General features: G+C 37.3%; 1 protein-coding gene and 1 long non-coding RNA gene across 5 annotated transcripts in view; one reads left to right on the top strand and one right to left on the bottom strand.

Moving 5' to 3' along the window:
* Positions 1-6,152, bottom strand: part of glra1 (glycine receptor, alpha 1) — a 169,523-nt gene extending 163,371 nt beyond the window's left edge. Inside the window, exon 1 of one of the 2 annotated variants that reach the window (XM_039775877.1) lies at positions 5,225-6,152. In XM_039775877.1, the coding sequence (XP_039631811.1) occupies positions 5,225-5,280 (56 nt within the window). In that variant the 5' untranslated portion in view covers positions 5,281-6,152. Of the gene's footprint in view, positions 1-4,903; positions 4,943-5,224 lie in introns of those variants that run through there. The other variant, XM_039775878.1, reaches the window with a different exon arrangement.
* A 117-nt stretch (positions 6,153-6,269) lies between these two features.
* The window catches only part of LOC120542566, a 41,214-nt gene continuing 19,509 nt past the window's right edge, over positions 6,270-27,974 (top strand). For 2 of the 3 annotated variants that reach the window (XR_005636205.1, XR_005636204.1), the window contains exon 1: positions 6,270-6,427. This is a non-coding gene — a long non-coding RNA (uncharacterized LOC120542566). Of the gene's footprint in view, positions 6,428-9,056; positions 9,083-27,974 lie in introns of all 3 variants that reach the window. The other variant, XR_005636206.1, reaches the window with a different exon arrangement.

The following is a 27,974-nucleotide window of genomic DNA, read 5'->3' as shown; positions in this document are numbered from 1 at the left end:
AAAAACAAACGTGATTGTTCTATAGTTTCCTCACACTATCTTTTATCTTAATCCCCTATTGTTGCTCCAGAAGCAATGAGAGGCAAATGATTCCTCGGATAGCTCTTTTCACAAAGACCATCAGAGTCAAACATTTGTAAGAGGCTGAAATTCTTGGCTGCAGTGGCATGCTGTCACATTTATTTAGAAAATCTACAATTCATTTAATTACGTCTCATAGCAGTGATATGACATAACAGTATCTGGAGTTTAAAAATTTTCTCTTACAGCTAAGTTCACATCAGGAAACCAACAATAGTGAAATTATTTTAAACGCCTGAATTACAGGGTATACTGAACGTGTAATAAGCTATATTGTTTTATGTCAGAAATAAAAGGAAGAACAAAAAGCAAAAACAATTTAAAAAGACTAATTAACACTACAATTGGCGGCATCCCAAGTACAATTCTATAAACTTTTGCTTTCTCTTTATCTTTGGTTCATTATTTTTAGAATGGCAAAAGAAGGATTCATTTGCTGTGAGTCGGGTAGTGAAAAAGTGGGTAGATTTTAATGCACGATCTTTATGGTTTAATCGCAATTTCTTGCTCCCAAAACCCAACCATGGGCTAACAGCCACAGTAATAAAATTAATTAATAATAATAATAATAATAATAATAATAATAATGCTTGATTAACACATACACTTATATATACTGTAAATGCTGGCTTGAATCAATGTTATATGAAGGTAGTTTTATGCCTGGTAATATATACAGTATATATATACACAAAAAATATCTTCCCAGCTTTACTTACTTAATGCAACCTATAACATCCAAGTGAAACATATCACAGCTACAGTTCAGAAAAATTATTTTAAAAAATCAAAAACAAGACATACTGAGATTAATAAAGGATCACCCCCAATGTCAATATTTTGTTGAACCACCTTTTGCCTTAATGACAGCCTTGAGTCTATTGAGATACTTCTCTATCAGCTTTGCATATCTAGATTGAGAATATTTGTCCACTCTTCTTTACAGAACTGTTCAAGTTCAGTCAAATTGGATAGTGAGTATTGGTGGACTGCTATCTTCAAATCTTTCAACAGATTTGCAATGGGATTTAGGTCTGGGCTCTGACTGGGGCACAGGAGGACATTCACTTTTTTCTCCTTCACCCACTGTGTGGTCAATTTTGCTGTGTGCTTCAGGTCTTTTTCGTGTTGAAAGGTGAACATTCTGCCCATCTTCAACTTTCTGGCAGAGGGTAGCAGGTTTTCCTCAAGAATTTGACAGTATTTTGCCCCATCCATTTTTCTATCTACCCTAATGTGTGCCCCAGGCCCTGTGGCTGCCACCTCCATGCTTTACTGTAGGTAAGATGTGTTGTGGACAGTGAGCTGCATTGGATTTCCGCCAGGTGTACTGTTTGGTATTGAGGCCAAATAGTTTGATTTTGGTCTCATCTGACCACAAGACCTTTTTCCACTTGGCATCAGAATCTTCAAGGTGCATTGGCAAAGCTCAAACGAGCCTTAATGTGGCCTTTCTTGAGAAGTGACCTTTTCCTTGTGACCCTCCCGAACAAGCATCAATAGTGTAGCGCTTGTGAAATTGTTGTCACACGCACACAATGACCACTCTTTGCCATAAAATCCTGTAACTCCTTCAAAGTGGCCATTGGCCTCTTGGTAGTCTCTCTTACCAGTTTCCTCCTTGCTCTTCCAATCAGTTTGGGGGGACGGCCAGATCCAGGGAGGGTCCTAGTAGTACCAAACACTTGCCACTTCTTTATTATGGACTTCACTGTGTTCCTTGGGATTGACAAAGCCTTTGAGAATTTTTTGTATCCATCTCCTGCCTGCCTTATGTCTGTCTACAACTCCATACCTGAGATCTTTTAAAAGTGGCTTGCCACCCATAGTCAGTTGTTTGCTGTTAGCTGCACTACCAAGCAAGGGAATGAATGCTCCAGGAAGAGCTGTTTTCATGCTTCACTAATCACACTGATTACAATTGATCACAGGGGGAAGCCAGTAACCATGGTCTGCAATGGAAATGGTGGGCACTTACACCTGATTGCGTTAAAGAGGGGGGTGATCCTTTATTAATCTCAGTATTTCTTCTTTTTATTTTTTAAAATTCTTCTGAACTGTAGCTGTGATAAAGTTATGCTTGAAAGTTTGTGAACCCTTTAGAATTTTCTATATTTCTGTATAAATATGACCTAAAACATCATCAGATTTTCACTCAAGTCCTAAAAGTAGATAAAGAGAAACCAGTTAAACAAATGAGACAAAAATATTATACTTGGTCATTTATTTATTATAGAAAATGATCGAATATTACATATTTGTGAGAGGCAAAAGTATGTGAACCTTTGCTTTCCGTATCTGGTGTGACCCCCCTTTGCAGCAATAACTGCAACTAAACGTTTCCCGTAACATTTGATCATTCCTGCACACCGGATTGGAGGAATTTTAGCCCATTCTTCCGTTCAGAACAGCTTCAACTCTGGGATGTTGGTGGGTTTCCTCACATTAACTGCTTGCTTCAGGTCCTTCCACAACATTACGATAGGATTAAGGTCAGGACTTTGACTTGGCCATTCCAAAACATTAACTTTATTCTTCTTTAACCATTCTTTGGTAGAACGACTTGTGTGCTTAGGGTTGTTGTCTTGCTGCATGACCCACCTTCTCTTGAGATTCAGTTCATGGACAGATGTCCTGACATTTTCCTTTAGAATTCTCTGATATAATTCAGAATTCATTGTTCCATCAATGAAGGCAAGCCATCCTGGCCCAGATGCAGCAAAACAGGCCCAAACCATTATACTACCACCACCATGTTTCACAGATGGGATAAGGTTCTTATGCTGGAATGCAGTGTTTTCCTTTCTCCAAACATAACGGTTTTCATTTAAACCAATAAGTTCTATTTTGGTCTCATCCATCCACAAAACATTCTTCCAATAGCCTTCTGGTTTGTCCACGTGATCTTTAGCAAACTGCAGATGAGCTGCAATGTTTTTTTTTGGAGAGCAGTGGCTTTCTCCTTGCAACCCTGCATGCAAACCATTATTGTTCAGTGTTCTCCTGATGGTGGACTCATGAACATGAACATTAGCCAATGTGAGAGAGGCCTTCAGTTGCTTAGAAGTTACCCTGGGGTCCTTTGTGACCTTGCCGACTATTACACACCTTGTTCTTGGAGTGATCTTTGTTGGTCGACCACTCCTGGGGAGGGTAACAATGGTCTTGAATTTCCTCCATTTGTACACAATCTGTCTGACTGTGGATTGGTGGAGTCCAAACTCTTTAGAGATGATTTTGTAACCTTTTCCAGCCTGATGAGCATCAACAACTCTTTTCTGAGGTCCTCAGAAATCTCCTTTGTTTGTGCCATGATACACTTCCACAAACATGTGTTGTGAAGAGCAGACTTTGATAGATCCCTGTTCTTTAAATAACACAGGGTGCCCACTCACACCTGATTGTCATCCCATTGATTGAAAACACCTGACTCTAATTTCACCTTCAAACTAACTGCTAATCCTAGAGGTTCACATACTTTTGCCACTCACAAATATGTAATATTCGATCATTTTCCTCAATAAATAAATGACCAAGTATAATATTTTTGTCTCATTTGTTTAACTGGTTTCTCTTTATATACTTTTAGGAGTTGAGTGAAAATCTGATGATGTTTTAGGTCATATTTATGCAAAAATATAGATAATTCTAAAGGGGCCACAAACTTTCAAGTGCAGCTGTATCTTTCACTTGGATGTTATAGATTGCATTGAGTAAGTAAAGCTGGAAAAAATATTGGTTTGTGTGTTTTTATTTAAGGCTGTAAAACAATAAAATTATAATATTTCTTTTCTATACCCACTATATATATATATATATATATATATATATATATATATATATATATATATATATATATATATATATATATATATATATATATATATATATATATATATATATATATATATATATATATATATATATATATAAACACATACATATATACACACGCAATATTTGTCCAGTCTATTTTTTTTGACAGAGTGATTAATGTCAGCATGTAAATCTGCATCTGAAATGAGGTCCAGGTCCAAAATGAAATTGCAAGAGAGATTTCCCTGTGTTAGGATATAGCGGGTTGGATAATGGATGGATGGATGGATTTCAATTAGTAAAAAAAAGTGCACAGTTCAGCACCTAGAAGTAAGACGGTGCATTATCCTGATCCAAATTCATTAACTAAATGATGTGGTGAGAATGAAAAACAATCACTTTATAAGAACAAAAAAAAACAACTATATAACAGGAAATGCTAACATTATATTTGACATTTAAATACACAATGTGTAAAGATCACACATAACCAACTGATGACAAGAGGCAAATTTTCTTTGAAGATACTGGTTTGTTTTGATTCACAATTCATATGTCAAAAAGTACCATATTATTACCTTAATGACTAGAGTTGAATTTGTAATGCTATTCTGTTAAATTAAAAGTATCAATAATTGTGAAAAAGACACATTTTTGGAAATTTCAATTTACCAGACAAATATGGTTGTGTTGTTACACAAACTAGACATTTAATAAATAAATTATCATTCTTTTTATCTTTTACATTATTTATATTTTAGTACACACACGAAGGGAAAATGAGTGCTCTTGACTGATATATAAACAAACCTCTATGAGCAAAAACACCAACACATTTAAAATATATAAATAAGCTTAGATGATTCGTTTAGTGTGAAGGGTGGCTTGGTGTCAATGACATTTTGTTTTTTTAAGAACATTATTCGTATGATGATTATGATAGTAGTGAACTATAGTATCTTCAAACCTTATTTAATTACAAAACAAACAGAAATAGTCTACTTACTGAGAAAGCTGCTCTACTACTCCTGAAGCCTCCACTAGTTGCCACTGTTCTCCGATACTCGGAAGACTGTGAAATTCAGCACTGCAGTCAGTGTCTCAGTAAAACTAATTACATTCTTTATACATAGCCGACAGTGATAATTAATTATTGTAACAGACATATGTCGAAAAACAAGAACATCTAAATGCATGAAAGACCTATGCTAAAGATGTATGCTAATGTAACCTTTAATCGCTAATGCCGTGGTCATTTAGTGAAAATAAAGCATTTTTTGCTGCTCGGACTGTATAAGCTCAGATGCAGCAGAGCATTCAAACTCACCTGAAAAATACTATTGTTTCCCACAGATAAATTCCAAGTGCGTTTAAACGGTACATATTTGCTTCTGAAGAAAACGGTGATCTGATGTGTTGACGAATTAGTCGAATCTCTAGCTTTATGTTGCACTCCCAAGGTGAGCAAATCTCCTTTTTAAAGGGTGTGTACAGAATACACCGTTGAAAATTGTCGATGTTTCCCAAAAAGATCAGCGCGATGGTAAAGTCCCGTAAACCGTTTAGGACACTGATCGTTAATTCGCATAATCGTTCATCAAACCGCTGATTTCTGGACTGTAGATACAAAATACTTGTTTACGTTAAAACAGTCTTGTATCCACATTCAGCTTGCTTTATAAATCTCCTTTTACTCTAGGAAATTCGCGGTTTTAAATCCTTTGTTCTACACGCAGAGGCTCGAAGAGAATTTTCCCCCAGAATGTACCTGAACTTACAGTTGTAGTGGTTTTCAGTGTCAATTTCAGCAGGAGCGACAACTGCCACTGTAAATTGTACCGTTATACCTCTGGAAAATCCACAGCCCAAACACGTTTACTTAGTAGCGTATCTTCCCATTAAATATACATTATACACATTTATCCCAAAGAGATGATTACATCGACCAGATCACAAGCAGTAACGGGCACCTTGCTGTATTTGGTTAGTGTACTGCAGGTTGTCTTATTCTGAAGACGATAATTTCCCCAGAGTAGATTGTTACTGCTGCATTCTGAGTGTCCCATTGTCTTGGTGAGTTAGGGAGGCGCAGACCTTTTGAAATTTCCAGTCTTTCTGATATTTAATACATTAAACCAGGTTTTTGTGAGGAGTTGATCAAACGTGTTTCTGCCATGGTCAACATACTCCGAATGAAAAGAAGCCAGACCTTCTGAATTTCTTGCTGCAGTCATTTACTAAACTCAAAAAACACTTCACCTTTAAACCGACGCCCACTGACACCGTCAATTGGTCTGTTCTCTTCAAAGGCAAATTAGAGCTTGTCTGATAGGTAATGTTTTCTGCCAGTCATCAGTGTTTTTATTCTTAATCATGATGTTAAAGAGTCCGCCGTGATGAATATTATTAAGAGATTTCAAAAACCTGATAACCGATATTTGACTACTGACTTTAAACTAAGTTTAATTTTTAGACAAAATCACGTGAAACGTGTTTTAGATTGTTCGTTTTATTTTCCCCAGACTATAAGGTAAGATTAAAAGACAACAATAGTATCGCCAACAGTTTTATTTTATTGCAGTTTTCATCATCATTATTATCATTATTACTCCTACCATTAATTTTGTAATTGTTGTTGCTTTTGTTGTCTTATTTGTTATTATAATTATTAGTTTTCGCAGTTGCTAACATTATCATCATGCCGTAGTGCTAACGATCACAGAACATATTGTTCACAGTATGTAACCTTAAGAAAAGAACCTTGTGTTTACCACAGGTGAAGAGACCATATGGTCATTGCAGGCACAACTCCTGAAAAGCAATGTTGATGTATAAGGTCTCTGCGCGGAGCTACATTACACTTTTCACTGCACTTCAGCGTACCAAACCGCCTTTTCAAAACACGATCAATCAAAAGCGATCAAGAATATAAAGAGTGAGGTGCAGCTCGTCGACACGTTTACTACATAAAACAGTGAAGCGCAGATACAGATGAGGGTGCAAAAAGGATGTGCAGATTTATAAAAGACAGCTCATTTTATAAACGCAGCAAGAAAGTTCGGGTTTAATGGCGTACATGCACACGCATTTTTTTAAGTACATTTTCCTCAGCAGGAAATACATTTGAGAAAAGTTTCAAAAAGAGTCGCGTCTCTTTGTGCAGTGGGACAGCTCCAAAGAGCGGTGTCAATATGTTGCTTTTGTAAAGTTACAGTTTGAGTGATGGAAGAAACGGGATGATTAAATCCAGTCCAGAGGGCTCCAGTTGGAAATAATATGGCGGGACTGCAGTGTGGTTCGATTTTAATTTTATTCTTAATTTTAATTTAGATTCTGAACTCGGCTTGCAAGATTCTTTTTTTTTTTACATGTATGAGCTTCTGTGCGCCATAGTGTAAACAGACGATAGAGACAAGAGCAATGCTGGATTTGATTTTATTTGTATTTTAAAAAGAGCAGGCTCGTAACTGCATTTTACAGCCCAGTGCCAGAGAGAATACTGAAAGACAATTGCAGTAATAAATCAGTGTCACATGTAAGCACACCTCTCCCAATGTTGATGTTTTATCCATCCACTTGATATAAAATCTTTACAAAATAAACCCCGAGGTTGTTTAATCACGAACGCTTAAGGTATTATGTTTTAGCGGGTATGTTTCCTTATTGAATTCCTGATGCAGTTCTTTGATGAATCTGGTCTGTGCAGTTTGTGTATCATTTTTATGTAATAATACCTCATTCTTGATTCTTAAAGAAATAAAAAAAAAATCCTTAATAAAAAATACTTTATTGATGATAGATTAATTATATATCAGACTTATGTATGTATTATTTCCCTGCATGGTAATAATTATTATTCGTTTCTCATTTTAATTTGCTTTTGTTTGTTTGTAACTATTTCTTTGACATAATCTAAAGCACTTTAAGCTACATCCTATATATAAAAATTTGCTGTAGAAATAAATGTTGTTGCAAAACAATTCTTTTGCTACTGCTACTGCCGTTAAAAATTCTGAATATTTTAGGCTTATGCCCCCTGTATAATAAAGGTTTTTTAAGGTTCAGGTTCACATTAATTTACTTGTATATTTAAGTAAAACTTACTGGAATTAGTGGACAACTAGTTTAGTTACTTGATTTCAGTCATGATTTATATTTACTCAGTATTACCATATAAAAGCTGTGGAATATATTATTATGGGCCTCAGGCTCTTTATTCTGTTAAAACGCAAGCTGACATTGAATCACTGACATATGATTCCTTTAGCTAATTGATACATACATTGTCTGTGGTCTGTGCACACAAATCTGCCTTGACTCAAGTCTGATGCCATAAAGGGAATTTGTGTGTAGCCTCGACTATCATGAATTTGCATTGTAGACATTTGTATTGCAAATGAAAAATGCTGAAATAGATTCAATGGTGACAACAAAGAAATAAAAAGAAGAAAACACACTCACACACAAGCAAAAACAAGATATTGGGATATATGAGGAATGAAAACATAACCCATTTATTATCATTGCATTTCAGCACATAATGTTACTAGGTGCTGAATACATGTTCATTAAGTAACATTTACACTGTATTAAAATCTGAATAAATTGTGACGTTACACAGCTCTCCTAGTTCCAAATTGTAACATTTTCTTCATTTATGCAATATTCTTTCAGACTGTGGGAAGCCTAGTAACAAAGTAGTTTATGCTGTTGAGTTATAGATCTAGTTCTTTGAGTTTCTCACGTTCAGGCAGTGCCTGTGTGGAGTTTGCACTTCATCCCCATATCTGCATTAAATTTTCTTTTGGATACTCCAGCCTTCCTCCCACATCCCCAAAAATCTGTGTGTTAGGTAAACTGGTGATTCCAAAGTGGTCTTGAGCATGTGTGTATGAGTGTGTACATGTGTGCCCTTTGCTGTGGACTCCCAAAGGCTGGTCCATGACTTCTATGCAGTGTTACCAGGACAGATCTCAGCCCTCTATGGCCCTGAATTTGATTAAATGGATTTAAGAAAAATAATGTCATTGCTTTTTGTAATTTCCAATTAATCACAATATAACTAATATTCGATATATGAAAGCAAATGTAATAAATTATATAATATTATAAGTAAAACAAATAAAATTGACCACTTGTAATGTATTTTTTTGTTCTAGAACAGAAGGCTTAATTGCAAATATCTGTAAGTAACAAGTGCATATGCTACTAATTTACATCTTCTTATTAACTGTTTTTTATTTAAATTTGATTTTAACCTATTAGTGCATTAATTACTGTAATTTAGAAATACTTTTTCTCTGAGTGTTCTGCTGACTGGGAGGTATGCTTTGAGGAAATACTAAGAACAAAACAGAGCTTTCTTTCATGCAACATTTTTCTACCATCTTGTTAAATAATCTTTTTTACAATTAATCTCTACTATAAAAGAGCACAGACTAGGTGAATGTACCAGTAAAATGATGCTGGATGTCTATGCACATCATTTTATATAATATTTTTTATATTTAACCTGACATAGTTTTGACTAATTAATCTGAAATGTGTACTTTTGTACCCAAGCCAGAGTTCAGGCTCTCTGCGACTTCAGATAGACTATATATATTCATCAGCACAACAAAGCTGGATGACTGTGGGCTTTATGTTGTCACAACTAATGAGGCTCACAAGTATGGTGGATGAATTACGACTCAGTCTCAAACCACAAAATATGTTTACATTTATACTTGGCTGTGAAAGCAATTAATGGTGTTTTAATGTTCTGTATCATTTGCCTTGAAGGGAGAAAGATACGTTGATTTTACATTTATAAAAGTGACATGTATGTACCTACCAGCACGAAAATCCAAACAGCTGTGGCAATGAAAATGGACCAGGAGTAGATATGCAATTCTTTAAACCAAAGTAAAGTTCTTATATGTGAATTTGAATGGACTGCTGCCAGACCCAGAAAGCTAGCCATAGTTGTCAAAGTGGAACTAATTTTTCAAAGCCTAAACATACTATATCACTTGAAAATTCTCTTTTGATTCGCCACAATCTCGGATGCTAAGAGATCTGCAGTGCTGGGTTATAAAGTGTCAAGACAGCGATGTCACAGGACTGCACCCCCTAGATGTCTAACAAAGCAAAAAAACTACCATTTTTATTTGGACTCCTAGACTAATTAATTGAGCTGTTAGTTCCCAATTTCTGTGTTTGGGGTCAATGCATAAATTAAAAAACTAAGTTTGGTCATTTTTTAATTAAAATGTATTAAGCAGTATCTGTACTGTATATGGGATAATGTAATTTCTTTTTTAACTATTTAACAAAATTTTTATCTTGATTTCCATTCTTCATTTCCAGGTGTTCTGGGTATACGATCCAGTTTTTACTAACAAGTATGTTATTAGGTCTGTTACTGAAGTAGCTGCAGTCTTTCATCATTCAATGTTGTTTGTGTGGGTGTCTGCACTGCTTTTTTAATTGTCATTTTTAGGATACAATGAAGGGAGTAAACAACGTAGAAAAAGGGGTACAATAATAGGAAAAAAACATGACAGTTAAGTATTTAAAGCTAAAACAGAAAATAGAAATATTTCTAAATGTCTTATAAATGTAAAAGTTAGACTGCTGTGCTTCTCTGAATGCAGAATAAGAAAAGAGAAAAAAATACCAGCAAAGTAATTTAGATCAATTATTTTAGCTAAATGTGAATCTGGTTGGAAACCTGCATGGGGTCCCTAAGACATAGTTTTGCAATTGCTGCACAAGAGAGATCTAAAAATGCACTATGCCAGTGGCTCTCGAGTTCTAACCTGTGGGGCTGCTGCGGCTACAAATTTAAACTTTTAGAAGGTATTATGTTTTAAATAAAATTGTTTTATGTCCCAATTTCTATTTTTTTTTTGTATTATTCTTGCAATTCCTAATAGTTCTTGTTTTAGTTTTTAAAAAAATAACAAAAAGAACTATAGTGTTTTAGTGAATGAGTTGTCCTTATTCTTCTTGATAGTTTTCTTGATTGCTTTTGTGTTTATTTAGATATGATTTAGTTATTCAAGCCATTGGTGTCTTTGGACAAAGTAAAGAAGTATACTCCTCTTCAACATTAGTAGTATTTAAAGATCTCACTATATATTTCTTGAAAGGTAGTCATTCACATACAGTAATATTGTTTTATCTATAGAACAAAAGCAAGAAGAAGGCAAACTAATTAAGGAGAGGGGTACAAGTAAAGTTATGAAACTGGTTTGAACAAAGACTTGTAGCCACAGTAGTCCAGACTGAAACCCAGTACTTTAATATTCTATGATTAGATTAATTTAATTTTTTCTAGAAATTTTATATATGCACAGTGTCATAAACATCAAGGTAGCATCAAAAGCAATACACTGCCCAGCTTTGGATGGGCAACAGTCCTTAACAAGACACATAACACACCCAATCCACATTCATTCATGCAATGCCAACATGGAGTTGTCCATCAAAACCTTCCAGATATGGAATAAAAACAGCAGGGAAAAAGTGTAAAGCCTGTACAGATGGCCTTCATCCTAGGATCTGAACTCAGATTCCTGGAGCTGTACAAGTACAAAACATTTTACACAGTTTTACTCATACAGTTTTATTTTAAGATATATTTAGAAGAAGGATCAGAGACTTGCTCTTCATGTCAGAACAAGGAAATGTAATGTAGTGGTGTGAAATGGTCCATTACAACACAGTAAATTGTACAATGTGTAGCAAAATCACACTAACAAATGATGCAATAGGATGCAATTAAAAGTCATGCTTTACTACACTTTCTTTAGATTTCTAAGTTTCTGTTATACAAAACACTAGAATAAGTCAAAGATAACTGAACCTTCCTTTGGGAAATCAACCTTTTTTCATTGTTTTGTGGAACATCCAGTACTGTAATCTTTTTTGTTTTGTTCCATCATATTTTTGTTGACCGCAGTTGCTCAGTGCTCAAACCTCACAGCCTGAGGTACCTGGATTTGAATCTCAGCTTGAACACCATGTAGTTTGTTTTCTACAAATACTCCAGTTTCCTTCCGCATGTCAAAGATGTGGTATTGATATTTATGTGGTGCTTCTAAATTGGCCCAATATAATTGGGACACTTTTACATTACAGCATCAAGGACCCGAGTTTGACTCCTGACCCAGTCATTGTCTAGTTGTAAGTAGCACATTCTCGCTGTGCACATTTAGGTTTTCTTATGGTTCTCCAGTTTTTTCCAACATCCAAAAGAAATACATTTAATACTGACCAGCTGTCCTCAACTGCCCTTACATGAATAAACATGGATGTGTGTATCTTGTGACTGACTGGCACTCTATCCAGGGTTGGTTTCTGCCTGATATGTTTACCTTTTATCGATATCTGCAACCCTGCTGTGTTTTTCAACCAGTGGTGCACCGTTAGGAAGTAACAGTGCAGCATACCTTGGTCTGAACCTCAGAGGGACAATATCTACAAGTGATGGATACCTGTCTGAGCAGGACAGATCTACCTGGAGAAGAAAAAAATAAAAGCAGACCCACAATTGCTATGTTGTAAACATAGTACTTCACACTGCTGTATCTGTGAACGCTGATGTCAGAGCTGCTTTTTTACCGGCTTCCCTGGTAGTCATGTCACTTCAAACAGTTGAGCACATGCATGCGATGTTATTTGTTTGTGATTAGTAAAATAGTGTTGTGCCTTGGGATGTTTTTGTTTACAAGAATTGTGCCACCACAGAAAAAAAAGCTTGAGAAACTTTGCTGTAGTGCTTTTTAAACAGAGTGTTTTCCAGGGTTATTGAAGTATCCAGTTTAGACTGAACAGATGCATTGCGTTGTGGAAAATGAAACAAATCATAGTTAAGCTGTGCCAGTTAATTTTGTGCTGGTATATATTTATGCAGTGATGCCAAAATCCATCAGTCTTAACTAAAACTATGTATACATGTATTTTGCATCAAGTAATCATTACAGCTATATTATACCTATAAAACATTACTGATGATTTTACAAGCTGCATGTCACCAATTTAAAGATGTTTGCAACTTTCTTTTTTCTTTTCTTCCAATTACATTTTGATTAAGAAACTTGCAAACGTATGTCAATCAAACTAATAATTTATATGATACGAAGAATAAGCTTATGTGTGAAATATCTATTGACTTCAAAGCACCCATACCAATAGGATAAGGTACATTATAAAACAGATGCACCAGAGGCAGTCTTTATATTTACTGTAAGTTCCATTCTGTACTGTGAAGAGAGGTGATCTTGTATTGTCCCTGAACCCATAAAGATGGTGAGGAACCCAAAGTATGCATAAAAATGTTTCTGTTTAGCACAACTAAAAATATATAGAGAATGGCTTTTAAAACTCATGCAAGAGTTGCTGCCATAATAACCCCCAGAGCAGCCTCTTTAGTTACGTACATGTTCTAAAGGCCTGCCCAGAACACCCTACCTCAATTTTGCAGGTGTAGGCATTCCTGATAATCTCCTCATGGTTTATTCTTCATAATAGGCAGCAACAGTCCAAATATATTAGATGTCTTGCTGACACCTATCCTTTTTTCAGGCAGAGTTCATTTTATGCTTTTGCTAGTTTATTAGTTTCATGTATACAGAGTAATTACTTCCAGGGAGCTCATTTCATATATAGGATCTATTACCCTATGCTGGTGTCCTCTTTTCTGTGCTGGTATGATGTACTGCATTCCTGCCATTACTGATTTACAGTACTCTGCTCAGCCCTGTCCACACTTGCACAGTATATAGTATATTACTTCTGTATAATTTTGTATATTATTATTGGTTTATAAATCTGTAAGATACCCTTTGAGATTTAAATATATTACTTAATTTTATTACTTTCTTGCTTGTCTGTTGTAAAACAGACTAATGTGTCAGTTGATAAGTGTCTTTTGTTTGTACTAAGATATGCTAGGTCTGGTAATGTACAGCTGATGGAACCAACAAAGAAAGAAACCTCTCTTTTGCTTGAGTCTCCCAGTTTGATGGATAGCTAGTTATACTGGTTATACTGGTACTTCTGCAAAAGTATGGTGATGCAAAGACAACAAAAATTAGTTATTATTCTTATGTGATTTTATCTAAATTAAACTACAAAATAATTTTGTATATGGCAATAAACCTTAAATCTCACATTTATCAGTAAACTTTGACTTAAAAGAAATGCAGTAACACTGCCACACTATGAACCAATCATATTATTAATTCTATAGTAAATAATGGAAACAAAAATAAAGTTATTATCTTCATTACTAAGAAGATGACCTGGTCTAAAATAGTCTACAAAAATGTTTTAGTCAGCGACCATGACTAAAGAGAAACTTTGTAAAGATGTCACAGTGGGAATTGTGAGGCTTTCATGTAACACAACAAGCCAATGTAATTGGTAGCACTCTAAAGTACTTTCTTATGTTATAGTAGTATGTAATCTACACAATTACTGTATATGTGGACAAAGTTTATTTTCAGGGAAGTGTAAATAAAGCCAAAGTAATGTTAAGTTGGTAAGAACTGGTGTTCATAATGCGTGAATATATCTTTTGGAATTATGTAAATTGCAGTATCATTTAATAACAAACAAAATTGTTACCAGTGCATGGAATGCACTTGGCCTATATAAAGGCCTGATATGCTTCAGTATATTGCCAAAGTGTTACATACTGTTTGTATTGTTGGATTCATTTCTGGATATCTCTTGTGTGTCCCTTTTTTGTATTGATTCTCTGATGTTTGGACTTTTTATTTGTTTGTTAAAGGGTTTGTTAAATATTTAGATTGTGTTCATGTTTGGGTTGCCTCTTTAATGCAAAATGTTTAAAAATATTTCTTGCCTATGTTTGAATTAATTTCTTGTTTTCTTTTTGAATCTCCTTTTGAAAAACATATTTTAAGAAAGTCTGTTTTGTTGTTTGGTCCAGCAGAATTATGGTTCCCCTCTTCCTTTAGAGAATTTTGGGTTCTTCATTTTAATAGTTACATTACAACAATGGTTTTATCCCTGGCCCAAGAGTGTTTTCATTTAATTTAACCTTTTTGTTGTTTGTCAAATTCTTTCTTTGTGTATTTTGTTAGGCAGTATGTTTTTATTTCCTAATTATTGGATATTGTGTTGTTTATTAATTTCAGATCACCTTTTGTGCATAACAGTTGTTACATTTAGAGACCCAAATACAGCAAAGTGAGTGTGAAGCTTCCTAAAATCCAGCTGTCCTTAAAACTGATAACTGCAGGTTTTCAGCCTGCTAGACTCCAAAAATAAGAACATAGATAAAATAACTAGAAAACTTTCAAAATATAACAAAAGCCCCACCAGAAGATGGGTAACCATAAACTACAGTATGTATGAACAAAACAAAGAACCTTTAGAAATTAAGTTTTTATTAGAAAGAATAGAAAAGATAAGCAAAATACTGAAAGTGCAAAAATAGGTGAAAAGGAGTTGCCTAAAAGGCAATCCTACAGCAAACCAATTCCCAATACTAAATCCAGTCAACACAATCCTATAACCATTGCAGAAAGATCAAGAAAGCCAGAAAAATTCAAAGAAAATAACAATACTTACAAAACTACTTCACAAAAACACAAGCTCAATGATCTCTTGATCTGAGCTACTTTGCTGGGACCTTAAATAGTTGGAGTGAGAGCTCAGAGAGATAGCAAGGTGGCCCTGCCTCAAAAATAACTCAGAATTACCAAAAACAGTACATAAAACATGCTTAAACTCAAACTGATACACCGCAACAGTTAGATTGTGTTAGGTTTCTTGTGTACTGTACTTTACATTGAATAAAAAGGGGGTGGGGCCTCCCTGATATTGTAGCTGAGGGACTGCCGTCAACCATTATAATTTGGGATGTGGAGTTCAGTCCCTTGCTGCTTTTTTGATTTTGTGATTTGTAAATTTTTGTGAGTGTTTTTGTGATTTTTCTGTTATTAGAACATTTGATTGTTTATTGATATTTGTTTATAGGACTATGGATTACTTGTGTTGGTTTGGTTTGCTTTCCTGGCATGCCCTTTGTTTTCTCCTCAGAATTTGCTTCCAGTTTTGAATATTTTGTTGCATAAATCTTTAATATATAAAAGAACTATGTTTTTGTCATTATATTGGGTATTTGGTAGTTACCCTATTAAGTATTTTGGGTATATCCATCCATTATCCAATCCGCAATATATCCTAACACAGGTTCACGGGGGTCTGCTGGAGCCAATCCCAGCCAACACAGGGCACAGGGCAGGAACAAATCCCGGCCAGAGCACTAGCCCACCACAGAGCACACACACATACATACCCACACACCAAGCACATACTAGGGACAATTTAGGATCGCCAATGCACCTAACCTGCATGTCTTTGGACTGTGGGAGGAAACCGGAGCACCCGGAAGAAACCCACACAGACACTCGAAGAACATGCAAACTCCACGCATAGTCTTCCCCATTTTGCACTTGGTCTTGTCCAGGCCATAAGCCCATACGTGGAAGTTTAGAACATTTGAACAATCTAGATGAGAACAGGCCATTCAGCCCAACAAAGCTCACCAGTCCTATCCACTTAATTCTTTCAAAGTAACATCAAGTCTTGTTTTTCAAGTCCCTAAATTCCTATTGCCTACCACACTATTTGGTAACTTATTCCATGTGGCTGTGGTTCTCTGTGTAAAGCAAAAAATCATAATGTTTGTGTGAAATTTACCCTTAACAAGTTTCCAATTGTGTCCCCATGTTCTCATTGAACTCATTTTAAAGTAAATCTCAATCCACTGTACTAATTCCCTTCATAATTTTAAACACTTCAATCTTCCTTTCCTTAAACTGAAAAGGCTCCGCTACTTTTTTTTTTTCTTTTTTTCCTCATAATTCATCCCTTGCACCCCTGGAATCAGCCTAGTCAGTCTTCTCTGGACTTTTTCCAGCACCACTATGTCCTTTTTGTAGCCTGGAGACCAAAGCTTGAACATAACCTCTTTGGACTTCTACTCTACATTGTACTATAAAACCTACAATTCTGTTAGCCTTCTTAAGAGTGTCTGCTAGTTAATAGTTTCAAGTCTACTACAACTCCTAAATCCTTCTCATAAGATGGACTTTTGATTTTTAGACCTCCCCTTTTGTATTCAAACCTAACATTTTTACTTCCTCCATGTAATGAGTTTGTATATACAGTGGATCTGGAAAGTATTCACAGCGCATCACTTTTTCCACATTTTGTTATGTTACAGTCTTATTCCAAAATGGATTAAATTCATTTTTTTCCTCAGAATTCTACACACAACACCCCATAATGACAACATGAAAAAAGTTTACTTGAGGTTTTTGCAAATTTATTAAAAATAAAAAAAATGACAAATCACATGTATATAAGTATTCACAGCATTTGCTCAATATTTTGTCGATGCACCTTTGGCAGCAGTTACAGCCTCAAATCTTTTTGAATATGATGCCACAAGCTTGGTACACCTATCCTTGGCCAGTTTCGCCCATTCCTCTTTGCAGCACCTCTCAAGCTTCATCAGGTTGGATGGGAAGCGTCGGTGCACAGCCAATTTAAGATCTCTCCAGAGATGTTCAATCGGATTCAAGTCTGGGCTGTGGCTGGGCCACTCAAGGACATTCACAGGACATTGTCCTGAAGCCACTCCTTTGATATCTTGGCTGTATGCTTAGGGTCGTTGTCCTGCTGAAAGATGAACCGTCGCCCCAGTCTGAGGTCAAGAGCGCTCTGGAGCAGGTTTTCATCCAGGATGTCTCTGTACATTGCTGCAGTCATCTTTCCCTTTATCCTGACTAGTCTCCCAGTTCCTGCCTCTGAAAAACATCCCCACAGCATGATACTGCAACCACCATGCTTCACTGTAGGAATAGTATTGGCCTGGTGATGAGCGGTGCCTGGTTTCCTCCACTAAAGAGTTCAATCTTTGTCTCATCAGACCAGAGAATTTTGTTTCTCATGGTCTGAGAGTCCTTCAGGTGCCTTTTGGCAAACTCCAGGTGGGCTGCCATGTGCCTTTTACTAAGGAGTGGCTTCTGTCTGGCCACTCTACCATACAGGCCTGATTGGTGGATTGCTGCAGAGATGGTTGTCCTTCTGGAAGGTTCTCCTCTCTCCACAGAAGACCTCTGGAGCTGTGACAGAGTGACCATTGGGTCCTTGGTCACCTCATTGACTAAGGCCCTTCTCTCCCGAAAGCTCAGTTTAGATGGCCGGCCAGCTCTAGGAAGAGTCCTGGTGGTTTCGAACTTCTTCCACTTACGGATGATGGAAGCCACTGTGCTCATTGGGACCTTCAAAGCAGCAGAAATTTTTCTTTAACCTTCACCAGATTTGTGCCTCGAGACAATCCTGTGTCGGAGGTCTACAGACAATTCCTTTGACTTCATGCTTGGTTTGTGCTCTGACATGAACTGTCAACTGTGGGACCTTATATAGACAGGTGTGTGCCTTTCCAAATCATGTCCAATCAACTGAATTTACCACAGGTGGACTCCAATTAAGCTGCAGAAACATCTCAAGGATGATCAGGGGAAACAGGATGCATCTGAGCTCAATTTTGAGCTTCATGGCAAAGGCTGTGAATACTTATGTACATGTGCTTTCTCAGTTTTTTTATTTTTAATAAATTTGCAAAAATCTCAAGTAAACTTTTTCATGTTGTCATGGGGTGTTGTGTGTAGAATTCTGAGGAAAAAAATGAATTTAATCCATTTTGGAATAAGGCTGTAACATAACAAAATGTGGAAAAAGTGATGTGCTGTGAATACTTTCCAGAGGCACTGTACTTACATTAAGTTTCATATGCAGCAAATCTGCTTAAGCCTGTATGCTGTCCAAGTCCATCTATAATTATGCATGATTCTAGATTATCTGCCAATCCACCTAGCTTGGCATCATCTAAAAACTTAACCAGCTTGTTACTTATATTTGTATCCAAATCATTTACAGTGGTGTGAAAAACTATTTGCCCCCTTCCTGATTTCTTATTCTTTTGCATGTTTGTCACACAAAATGTTTCTGATCATCAAACACATTTAACCATTAGTCAAATATAACACAAGTAAACACAAAATGCAGTTTTTAAATGATGGTTTTTATTATTTAGGGAGAAAAAAAATCCAAACCTAAATGGCCCTGTGCGAAAAAGTAATTGCCCCTTGTTAAAAAAACCTAACTGTGGTGTATCACACCTGAGTTCAATTTCCGTAGCCACCCCCAGGCCTGATTACTGCCACACCTGTTTCAATCAAGAAATCACTTAAATAGGAGCTTCCTGACACAGAGAAGTAGACCAAAAGCACCTCAAAAGCTAGACATCATGCCAAGATCCAAAGAAATTCAGGAACAAATGAGAACAGAAGTAATTGAGATCTATCAGTCTGGTAAAGGTTATAAAGCCATTTCTAAAGCTTTGGGACTCCAGCGAACCACAGTGAGAGCCATTATCCACAAATGGCAAAACATGGAACAGTGGTGAACCTTCCCAGGAGTGGCCGGCCGACCAAAATTACCCCAAGAGCCCAGAGACGACTCATCTGAGAGGTCACAAAAGACCCCAGGACAACGTCTAAAGAACTGCAGGCCTCACTTGCCTCAATTAAGGTCAGTGTTCACGACTCCACCATAAGAAAGAGACTGGGCAAAAATGGCCTACATGGCAGATTTCCAAGACGCAAACCACTGTTAAGCAAAAAGAACATTAGGGCTCGTCTCAATTTTGCTAAGAAACATCTCAATGATTGCCAAGACTTTTGGGAAAATACCTTGTGGACTGATGAGACAAAAGTTGAACTTTTGGAAGGCAAATGTCCCGCTACATCTGGCGAAAAGGAACACAGCATTTCAGAAAAGAACATCATACCAACAGTAAAATATGGTGGTGGTAGTGTGATGGTCTGGGGTTGTTTTGCTGCTTCAGGACCTGGAAGGCTTGCTGTGATAGATGGAACCATGAATTCTACTGTCTACCAAAAATCCTGAAGGAGAATGTCCGGCCATCTGTTCGTCAACTCAAGCTGAAGTGATCTTGGGTGCTGCAACAGGACAATGACCCAAAACACACCAGCAAATCCACCTCTGAATGGCTGAAGAAAAACAAAATGAAGACTTTGGAGTGGCCTAGTCAAAGTCCTGACCTGAATCCAATTGAGATGCTATGGCATGACCTTAAAAAGGCGGTTCATGCTAGAAAACCCTCAAATAAAGCTGAATTACAACAATTCTGCAAAATGAGTGGGCCAAAATTCCTCCAGAGCGCTGTAAAAGACTCATTGCAAGTTATCGCAAACCCTTGATTGCAGTTATTGCTCCTAAGGGTGGCCCAACCAGTTATTAGGTTCAGGGGGCAATTACGTTTTCACACAGGGCCATGTAGGTTTGGATTTTTTCTCCCTAAATAATAAAACCATCATTTAAAAACTGCATTTTGTGTTTACTTGTGTTATATTTGACTAATGGTTAAATGTGTTTGATGATCAGAAACATTTTGTGTGACAAACATCCATCCATCCATCCATTTTCTAACCCGCTGAATCCGAATACAGGGTCACGGGGGCCTGCTGGAGCCAATCCCAGCCAACACAGGGCACAAGGCAGGAACCAATCCTGGGCAGGGTGCCAACCCACCGCAGGACACACACAAACACACCAAGCACACACTAGGGCCAATTTAGAATCGCCAATCCACCTAACCTGCATGTCTTTGGATTGTGGGAGGAAACCGGAGTGCACGCAGACACGGGAAGAACATGCAAACTCCACGCAGGGAGGACCCGGGAAGCGAACCCGGGTCTCCTAACTGCAAGTCAGCAGCGCTACCGCTGCGCCACCGTGCCGCCCACGTGTGACAAACATGCAAAAGAATAAGAAATCAGGAAGGGGGCAAATAGTTTTTCACACCACTGTATATATATTATAAATACCACTGGCCATAGCACTAATCCCCATGGAGCACCACTCTTAACATCAGCCAATTCTGATAAAGTTCCTTGCACCATAACCCTCTACTTCCTGTGTCTAAGCCAATTATGCCCTCATCTGCACACAATGCCCTGAACTCCCACTTCTATTAGTATGAGACAACCTTTCATGTGGTACCTTATCAAATGCTTTGTGAACAAATACACACAGAATAGTAAAAAATGCCCCACAAAGCAGGACCTTCACTGGCCTACCTAGAGTCAGGTGTCACACAAGGTAACCTAACCCCAAACTCCACAAGCAGACTTTGTCCTGCACAGGATCAACATGGGTAACTGGAGTTTGAAGTTCAAATAATATCTTAATTTTCCCAAAATACACAAAAATATTATTTAAAAGAAAGGAAAATCATAAAACCTCTGGGTTGAGAGACAAGTCAATTGAAGTATCTTTATAAATGAAGAATTTATTTCAATTAAGAAAAGAAGCACAAGGGACTGCCCTTAACCCTATTAAGGCTGAGGAAACAAGCAGTTCCTGCAGGTTCATTGAATGCTGTTGGTGGGTTTTGTGAGGTTTTCTTGTAATTATTGTTTATTGTTGATTCTCTGGATTCTCAACCACGGGGGATGCACAAACCAGTGTGTTTCTTCGTGCCGGTCCAAAGCCTGGATAATTGGGGAGGGTTACGTCCTGAAGGGTATCCAGTGTAAAATTTTGCCAAATCAGTATGCAGACAACAATGCAAAATTCCATACCGGATCGGTCAAGCCCCAGGTTAACAATGACTGCCGCCAGTACTATTAGTCAACAGGGTGCTGGCGAAAATTGGGCTACTGTAGGCCGAAGGAGAAGACGAGCGGGGAGACATTTCTGGAGGCAGGAGGAGTGGAGGATGGTAAAGAGAGTGGAACTGAGTGTAGGAACGTTGAATGTTGGCAGTATAACTGGTAAGGAGAGAGAGTTAGCCGATATGATGGAGAAAAGGAAGGCTGATATATTGTGCGTGCAAGAGACTAAATGGAAGGGGAGTAAGGCCAAGTGGATCTGAGGTGGATTCAAATTGTTCTATCATGGTGTGGATAGGAGGAGAAATGGAGTAGGGGTTATTCTGAAGGAACAGTATGTCAAGAGTGTCAGACAGAGTAATGATTATGAAGCTGGAAATTGGAGGTGTGATGATGAATGTTGTTAGTGCATATGCCCAGCAAGTTGGGTGCGCAATGGATGAGAAAGAAGATTTTTGGAGTGAGTTGGATGAAGTGATGAACAGTGTACCCAAGGGACAGAAAGTGATGATTGGAGCGGATTTTAATGGACATATTGGTGAAATGAGCAGAGGAGACGAGGAGGTGATGGGTAGGTATGGTGTCAAGGAGAGGAATGAAGAAGATCAGAGGATTGTGGATTTTGTCAAAAGGATGGACATGGCTGTGATGAATATGTATTTTAAGAAGAAGGAGGAACATAGTGTGACGTACAAGAGTGCAGGAAGATGCACACAAGTAGATTACATCCTATACAGAAGAGTCAATCTGAAGGAGATTGAAGACTGCAAAGTAGTGACAGGGGAAAGTGTAGTTAAGCAGCCTAGGAGTGGCTTTGAGCCCTTTCTTATTTGCAATGGTGATGAACAGGTTGATAGACGAGTTTAGACAGGAGTCTAATGATGTTTGCTGATGACATTGTGATCTGTAGCGATAGTAGGGAGCAGATTGAGGAGACCCTGGAGAGGTGGAGATGTGATCTAGATAGGAGAGGAATGAAGGTCAGTAGGAACAAGACAAAATACATGTGTGTAAATGAGAGGGAGGTCAGTGGAATGGTGAGGATGCAAGGAGTAGAGTTGGCGAAGGTGGATGAGTTTAAATACTTGGGATCAACAGTACAGAGTAATGGGGATTGTGGAAGAGAGGTGAAAAATAGAATGCAGGCAGGGTGGAATGGGTGGAGAAGAGTGTCGGAAGTGATTTGTGACAGACGGATATCTGCAAGAGTGAAAGGAGAGGTCTACAGGACGGTAGTGAGACCAGCTACGTTATATGGGTTGGAAACAGTGGCACTGACCAGAAAGCAGGAAAAAGAGCTGGAGATGGCAGAGTTAAAGATGCTAAGATTTGCATTGGGTGTGACGAAGATGGATATGATTAGAAATGGGTACATTAGAGGGTCAGCTCATGTTGGACGGTTGGGAGGCAAAGACAGAGAGGCGAGACTGTGTTGGTTTGGACATGTGCAGAGGAGAGTTGCTGAGTATATTGGGAGAAGGATGCTAAGGTTAGAGCTGCCAGGGAAGAGGAAAAGAGGAAGGCCTAAGCAAAGGTTTATGGATGTGGTGAGAGAGGACATGCAGGAGATGGTTGTAACAGAACAAGATGCAGAGGGCAGAAAGATATGGAACAAGATGATCCAATTGCTGTGGCAACCCCTAACGGAAGCAGATGTTTTTGACTTTGCTTTCTGAATTTGTGTTTTTGAGACTTGTTTGGATTGCTGTTATTGTGTTACAGCAACTCCTTCTGCACCTGTTGTGCTCTTTGAAGGTTCTTGTGCTGCAGAGCATTTTTGAAAATAAATCTTTTGTTTTATACAGCTTCTTCATCGCCCTTTTTGTTTTAAAAGCCAAAGATTGAGGGATCCTTCCACTTCTGAGATTTTTTGCTACAGCACTTGGGACTTGATGCTTAGGGACTCTCTAGTTCATGACACCTGATTTTTGGGGTTCCACACAGTGAATAAAAGGAACATAGCCAGGAGAGAAATATGCACATACAAAAATTATACAAACACATGAAAAATAATAATTCAAAAACCCATAACTGTTACCTAACACCTGCATCTTTACTTTTGGGAAAATGCCTATTTTGATTCATATGCCTCCGTTGGAGCCACAGGCTAGATTTTAGAGCCTTGCTTCACTTTAAATTTCAGTACCTTGTTAGATTTTAAAATAAGCATGCAGCCAACATGACTGATTTAAAGTTTTAACACCAGGCCTATTTTGTTTTTCTAGGCTTTCCTTACATTTTAAAGCCCAGTTCTTCAGTTGAAGACTGCTTTTGAGTAATGCCTAAATCTTGTAATGTTGTTTAAAAACTCATTGTCAGATTCCATTTATCTTATCTCCATTATTCACCAATTACTGTACAATCAGTGTTATGATTAGAACAGCACTGTACTGACATCTTACTAACATGGATTTACAGAGTTGTTATTAAGTTGGGGAACTGTATATTTGCAAGAACCTCTGGAATGTGTACTGGAACTGTATTCCTGACATTCCTCCATTTCTTTTGACTGAATATATATATATATATATATATATATATACTGTAAAATGAATATTTTTCCTATCCAATCATATTCATATATATTGTCATGTACCTCAAAACGAAACCAGTAAAAACATCTATAAATTGCAATTAGGATAGCATGCTGTACACTTTAAAAGAACAGCTTGAGAGAAAAAAAAGCTGACACTCCTTGAAAAACATTCCTGTATTTTAAATAAAATGTATTAAGATGGTCGGCACGATGGCACAGTGGGTAGCACTCCTGCCTCGCAGTTAGGAGACCCGCGTTCACTTCCCGGGTCCTCCCTGCGTGGAGTTTGCATGTTCCTCCCATGTCTGCGTGGGTTTCCTCCTGGTGCTCCAGTTTCCTCCCACAGTCCAAAGACATGCAGGTTAGGTGCATTGGCGATCCTAAATTGTCCCTAGTGTGTGTACTCTGTGGTGGGCTGGTGCTCTGGCCGGGATTTGTTCCTGCCCTGTGCCCTGGGATTGGCTCCAGCAGACCCTCGTGACCCTGTAGTTAGGATATAGCGGAATGGATGAATGGATGCATTAAGACTAGTGCCTTCTTGTGCAGAATTTATTGACCACTGTGTTTATTGAATTAAGGATATTTTCCAGTACTTTTTTACTTTTATATTAAAATCACCCAAAAATTATTGTTTCTTGATTTAAAATGTAATTTTAACAATATATTCTTTACATACATCTCATTAAACTGTCTGCCCAAACCAGCTATTAACCCAGCCTCCCAAGAGCCACAATGACCTTCCTAGACTAAACATACTTCAATATCTCTGGAGAAATATCAAGCATCAGTACACTCCACTCTGGGACACACAACACATATTTCACTGATAAAGTAAATCAATATTTCATAAGACCATTTATAGAGATTCATTTTTAACAACCCACCTAAAGGACAGAATGTGTTCCAAATTTTGTAAATCTTAAATGCATATATCATAGGTCTTAGTAACAACTTATATATATTTATCAATTTTAAAGCTTTTTTTCTTTGAAACACCTTTAAATGTTATGAATTCATAATAAAAATGTGATACTTTCATGAGGTGTCGAATAAAACACATTATAACAAAATACAAAGAAAATGAGTAAATGACTACAATGTTTATATTACATACCATACCTGGCTGTATGGTTTTATAACATACACAAACTCAGAAACTACGGTAATCGTACAAAATGTTTAATAATGAAACATTTTATTTATATGGTTTCATGAAACTGCAATAATACTCGGTTAATGAATCCTCTGAAGATAAAATAGTGCCTTCTTATTGCTGTATGACATGTGTGCAAATTCAAGTGCCTGTCTTCTAGAGTGGTGCTGTCATTGTATATCTTCCATAAACAGAATAGTCATTGTCTGTCATCGATATTGTTTGTACTATAGAACGCAAAGTTATTAGTTATTTAATGCATACGTAAGTTATATTAATATTTTTTATAAAGTAGTAAATGTAATATGCCCAGTGTATTTTGGAAACATAAAGCAATATCCTTAGAAAGTATAATAATTATTAAAATTATTAAGAGGATAGAAATCAGAGGAAAAATATGCCACTCAATAGGATCATTGCAGTTATCACCTGGTCATGAATGGAGCCAGTGTAGATCTTGGAAGAGGGAGCACAAGTAGGGTGCTATTGTATATAAATCTGGTATCATACCTTCTTAAGAATCCTCGCTTGGATTGTCTCATAGAGTTGAGGAAAGTGTGGCAGAAGATGTTGCCTCTGAACCCAAGTCATGTGTGAGGTGCAGCAGGCAGCAAGAAATGTCAAAGCAGTGATTGAGACAGATGAGAGTGTATGGACCTGCATATGTAACAACAACAATAACCCCTTTCACCCCATGTGTTTGCATTACCGTATATATCCATATTCCTGCTACCATTGATAATGATGTTTCTTGTAACAAACTAAAATACTGGAAAACATCTATGTCATTAACTGAGCTATTACTGTATTAAACTAGTTGCACACATGAACCTCTGGTCCTCAGATAAAAGGGAATGGAAACCATTTGGGTCGACATGAGGGCTTAAAATGGATAGGTGTTAGGGTTTGCCTTCTTTGAAGTGAATGACTAAATATGTTTCTGGTGGCTAAGTGTGTTTGTACTGTTTACCTATTGTTTGTAAAGAACATGGCAACAATCGCATTTGATACTGGAACGTGATAAAGTTGTCAGTCTTGTGTAAAATCGTTTTGGAAGTATGTGTACTTTTTAAATCTTTTCACCCTCTCTGTCTGTGGTTTTGTCTGCAATTTTTAATCGTCTGTATGTAAGAAATGTTAGCATTAATGTAATCATATAATGTTCAAACAAGTAGATAACAGTAGTCTTTATTTTTGGCCTTGACAATCTTTGTGTAAGCACTTAATTAGGATCTATAATGTAAAGATTGTAATAAGCTGGAGGTTGGTCTTTGCAGTTGTGTAGTCCAACAATATAATGATAGTCTTGATTATGAATATTGAACAGAAAGCACTATGTCTTGAAGGACTATCATTAGAGGATCCCATAGATGCAAAAGATAAGGAGCTGTTGATACTGCATATGTGTTGTAAATTGTGCTGTCTTGCATGTCTTGTTGAATTTATAATGTCTTTTACTAGTTAAATAGTGCTCAAATGTACTGTGCATTGTAACGAGCTTGGCATTGTGTGAAAGCAGTGAAGTTATTTTTAACATCTTGTCCAAATGTTGTGTATGAGTCTGTTTTGGGATCAAGTTTGCATAGGAAATTGTCAGTGCTTGTTGTGCCTGCATTTCATGTCCCATAGTTGACGCATGTGTCATTGATGTGTGTGATGTGTCTCACTATCAGCAGTGGTTGCGAGTGTAGCTGTTGCTGTATCACCATTGCTTTGATGTCTGTCATGATGAATGTGGCACGTCCCCATGCCAGCAGTTGCACTGAGTTGTGTTTCACCGAGTACACAATGTGCTTCACAGAGTATGTTGTGGTTCCTGTCAGCAATGTGGCAGACATGCTGCGTGCCTGTGCATTTGTTTTATTTACGTGTCAGTCATGCAGTGTGATCAATCTGCTGTTGCATTTCCCTGGCTGAGATAAGGAGTCACATCCCAATTTCGGGTCACCTCATGCCGGACACTCACTTGATGGGTTGTTTTGCATGTGTCATACCATAATGTTTCAACTGAGACCAAGATAAAGCTTCAATGGTAAAGGGGTGCATGATTTTTTGCTTGACAGACAAAAAGCTGTTAGCATTTTACATACAGTATATAGGTTAACAGCGTGAAAGAGTCTAAACAAATTTGAAGATACAAGAGTACTAAATAAATAGTAGCTGGTTCTTACTATACAGGCTTTGATCAACAAGTAATCCCCAAATACTTGATTGCCTATTATCATTTCAAGTGTATAACAAGGCACTCCCATCTTTTTTCTTTTTTGATCCCACTTTCTTCTGACTTATCATACAACCCCTCATTAAGCTAACCGTAAAATTTAAGTCCTCTTGTCTGTCTGCCTTTAAGGTCAATGATCTCTTCCTCTTAGCCTTTTAATGATTTTAGTGATCAGAGACAGTCTTTTTGCTGAAGGGATACTTGAATAAAGCTACTTAAGCACGTATGATATCTCTGTACCCGTGAACCTTATTTCACATTAAAATAGCCCAAACTTTCACTGCAAGCCTCCTAGTGCTTATCATCATTGTTTGGAGCCAAGTGTTCCTCACTGTTAGCCAAAAGCCCACGATCACTTTACTCTGTCTCTCTCCTGGGAATATCAGCCAGGCCCGATATCTTTTTGGTTCTGTACCTTCTAGTGCCCTACTAGAGAAATGA

Source organism: Polypterus senegalus, chromosome 13 (assembly GCF_016835505.1).
Source record: "Polypterus senegalus isolate Bchr_013 chromosome 13, ASM1683550v1, whole genome shotgun sequence".
Lineage (NCBI taxonomy): Eukaryota > Metazoa > Chordata > Cladistia > Polypteriformes > Polypteridae > Polypterus > Polypterus senegalus.
Note: the sequence above shows the minus strand (reverse complement) of the source record. Positions and strands in the feature narration are given on the sequence as shown.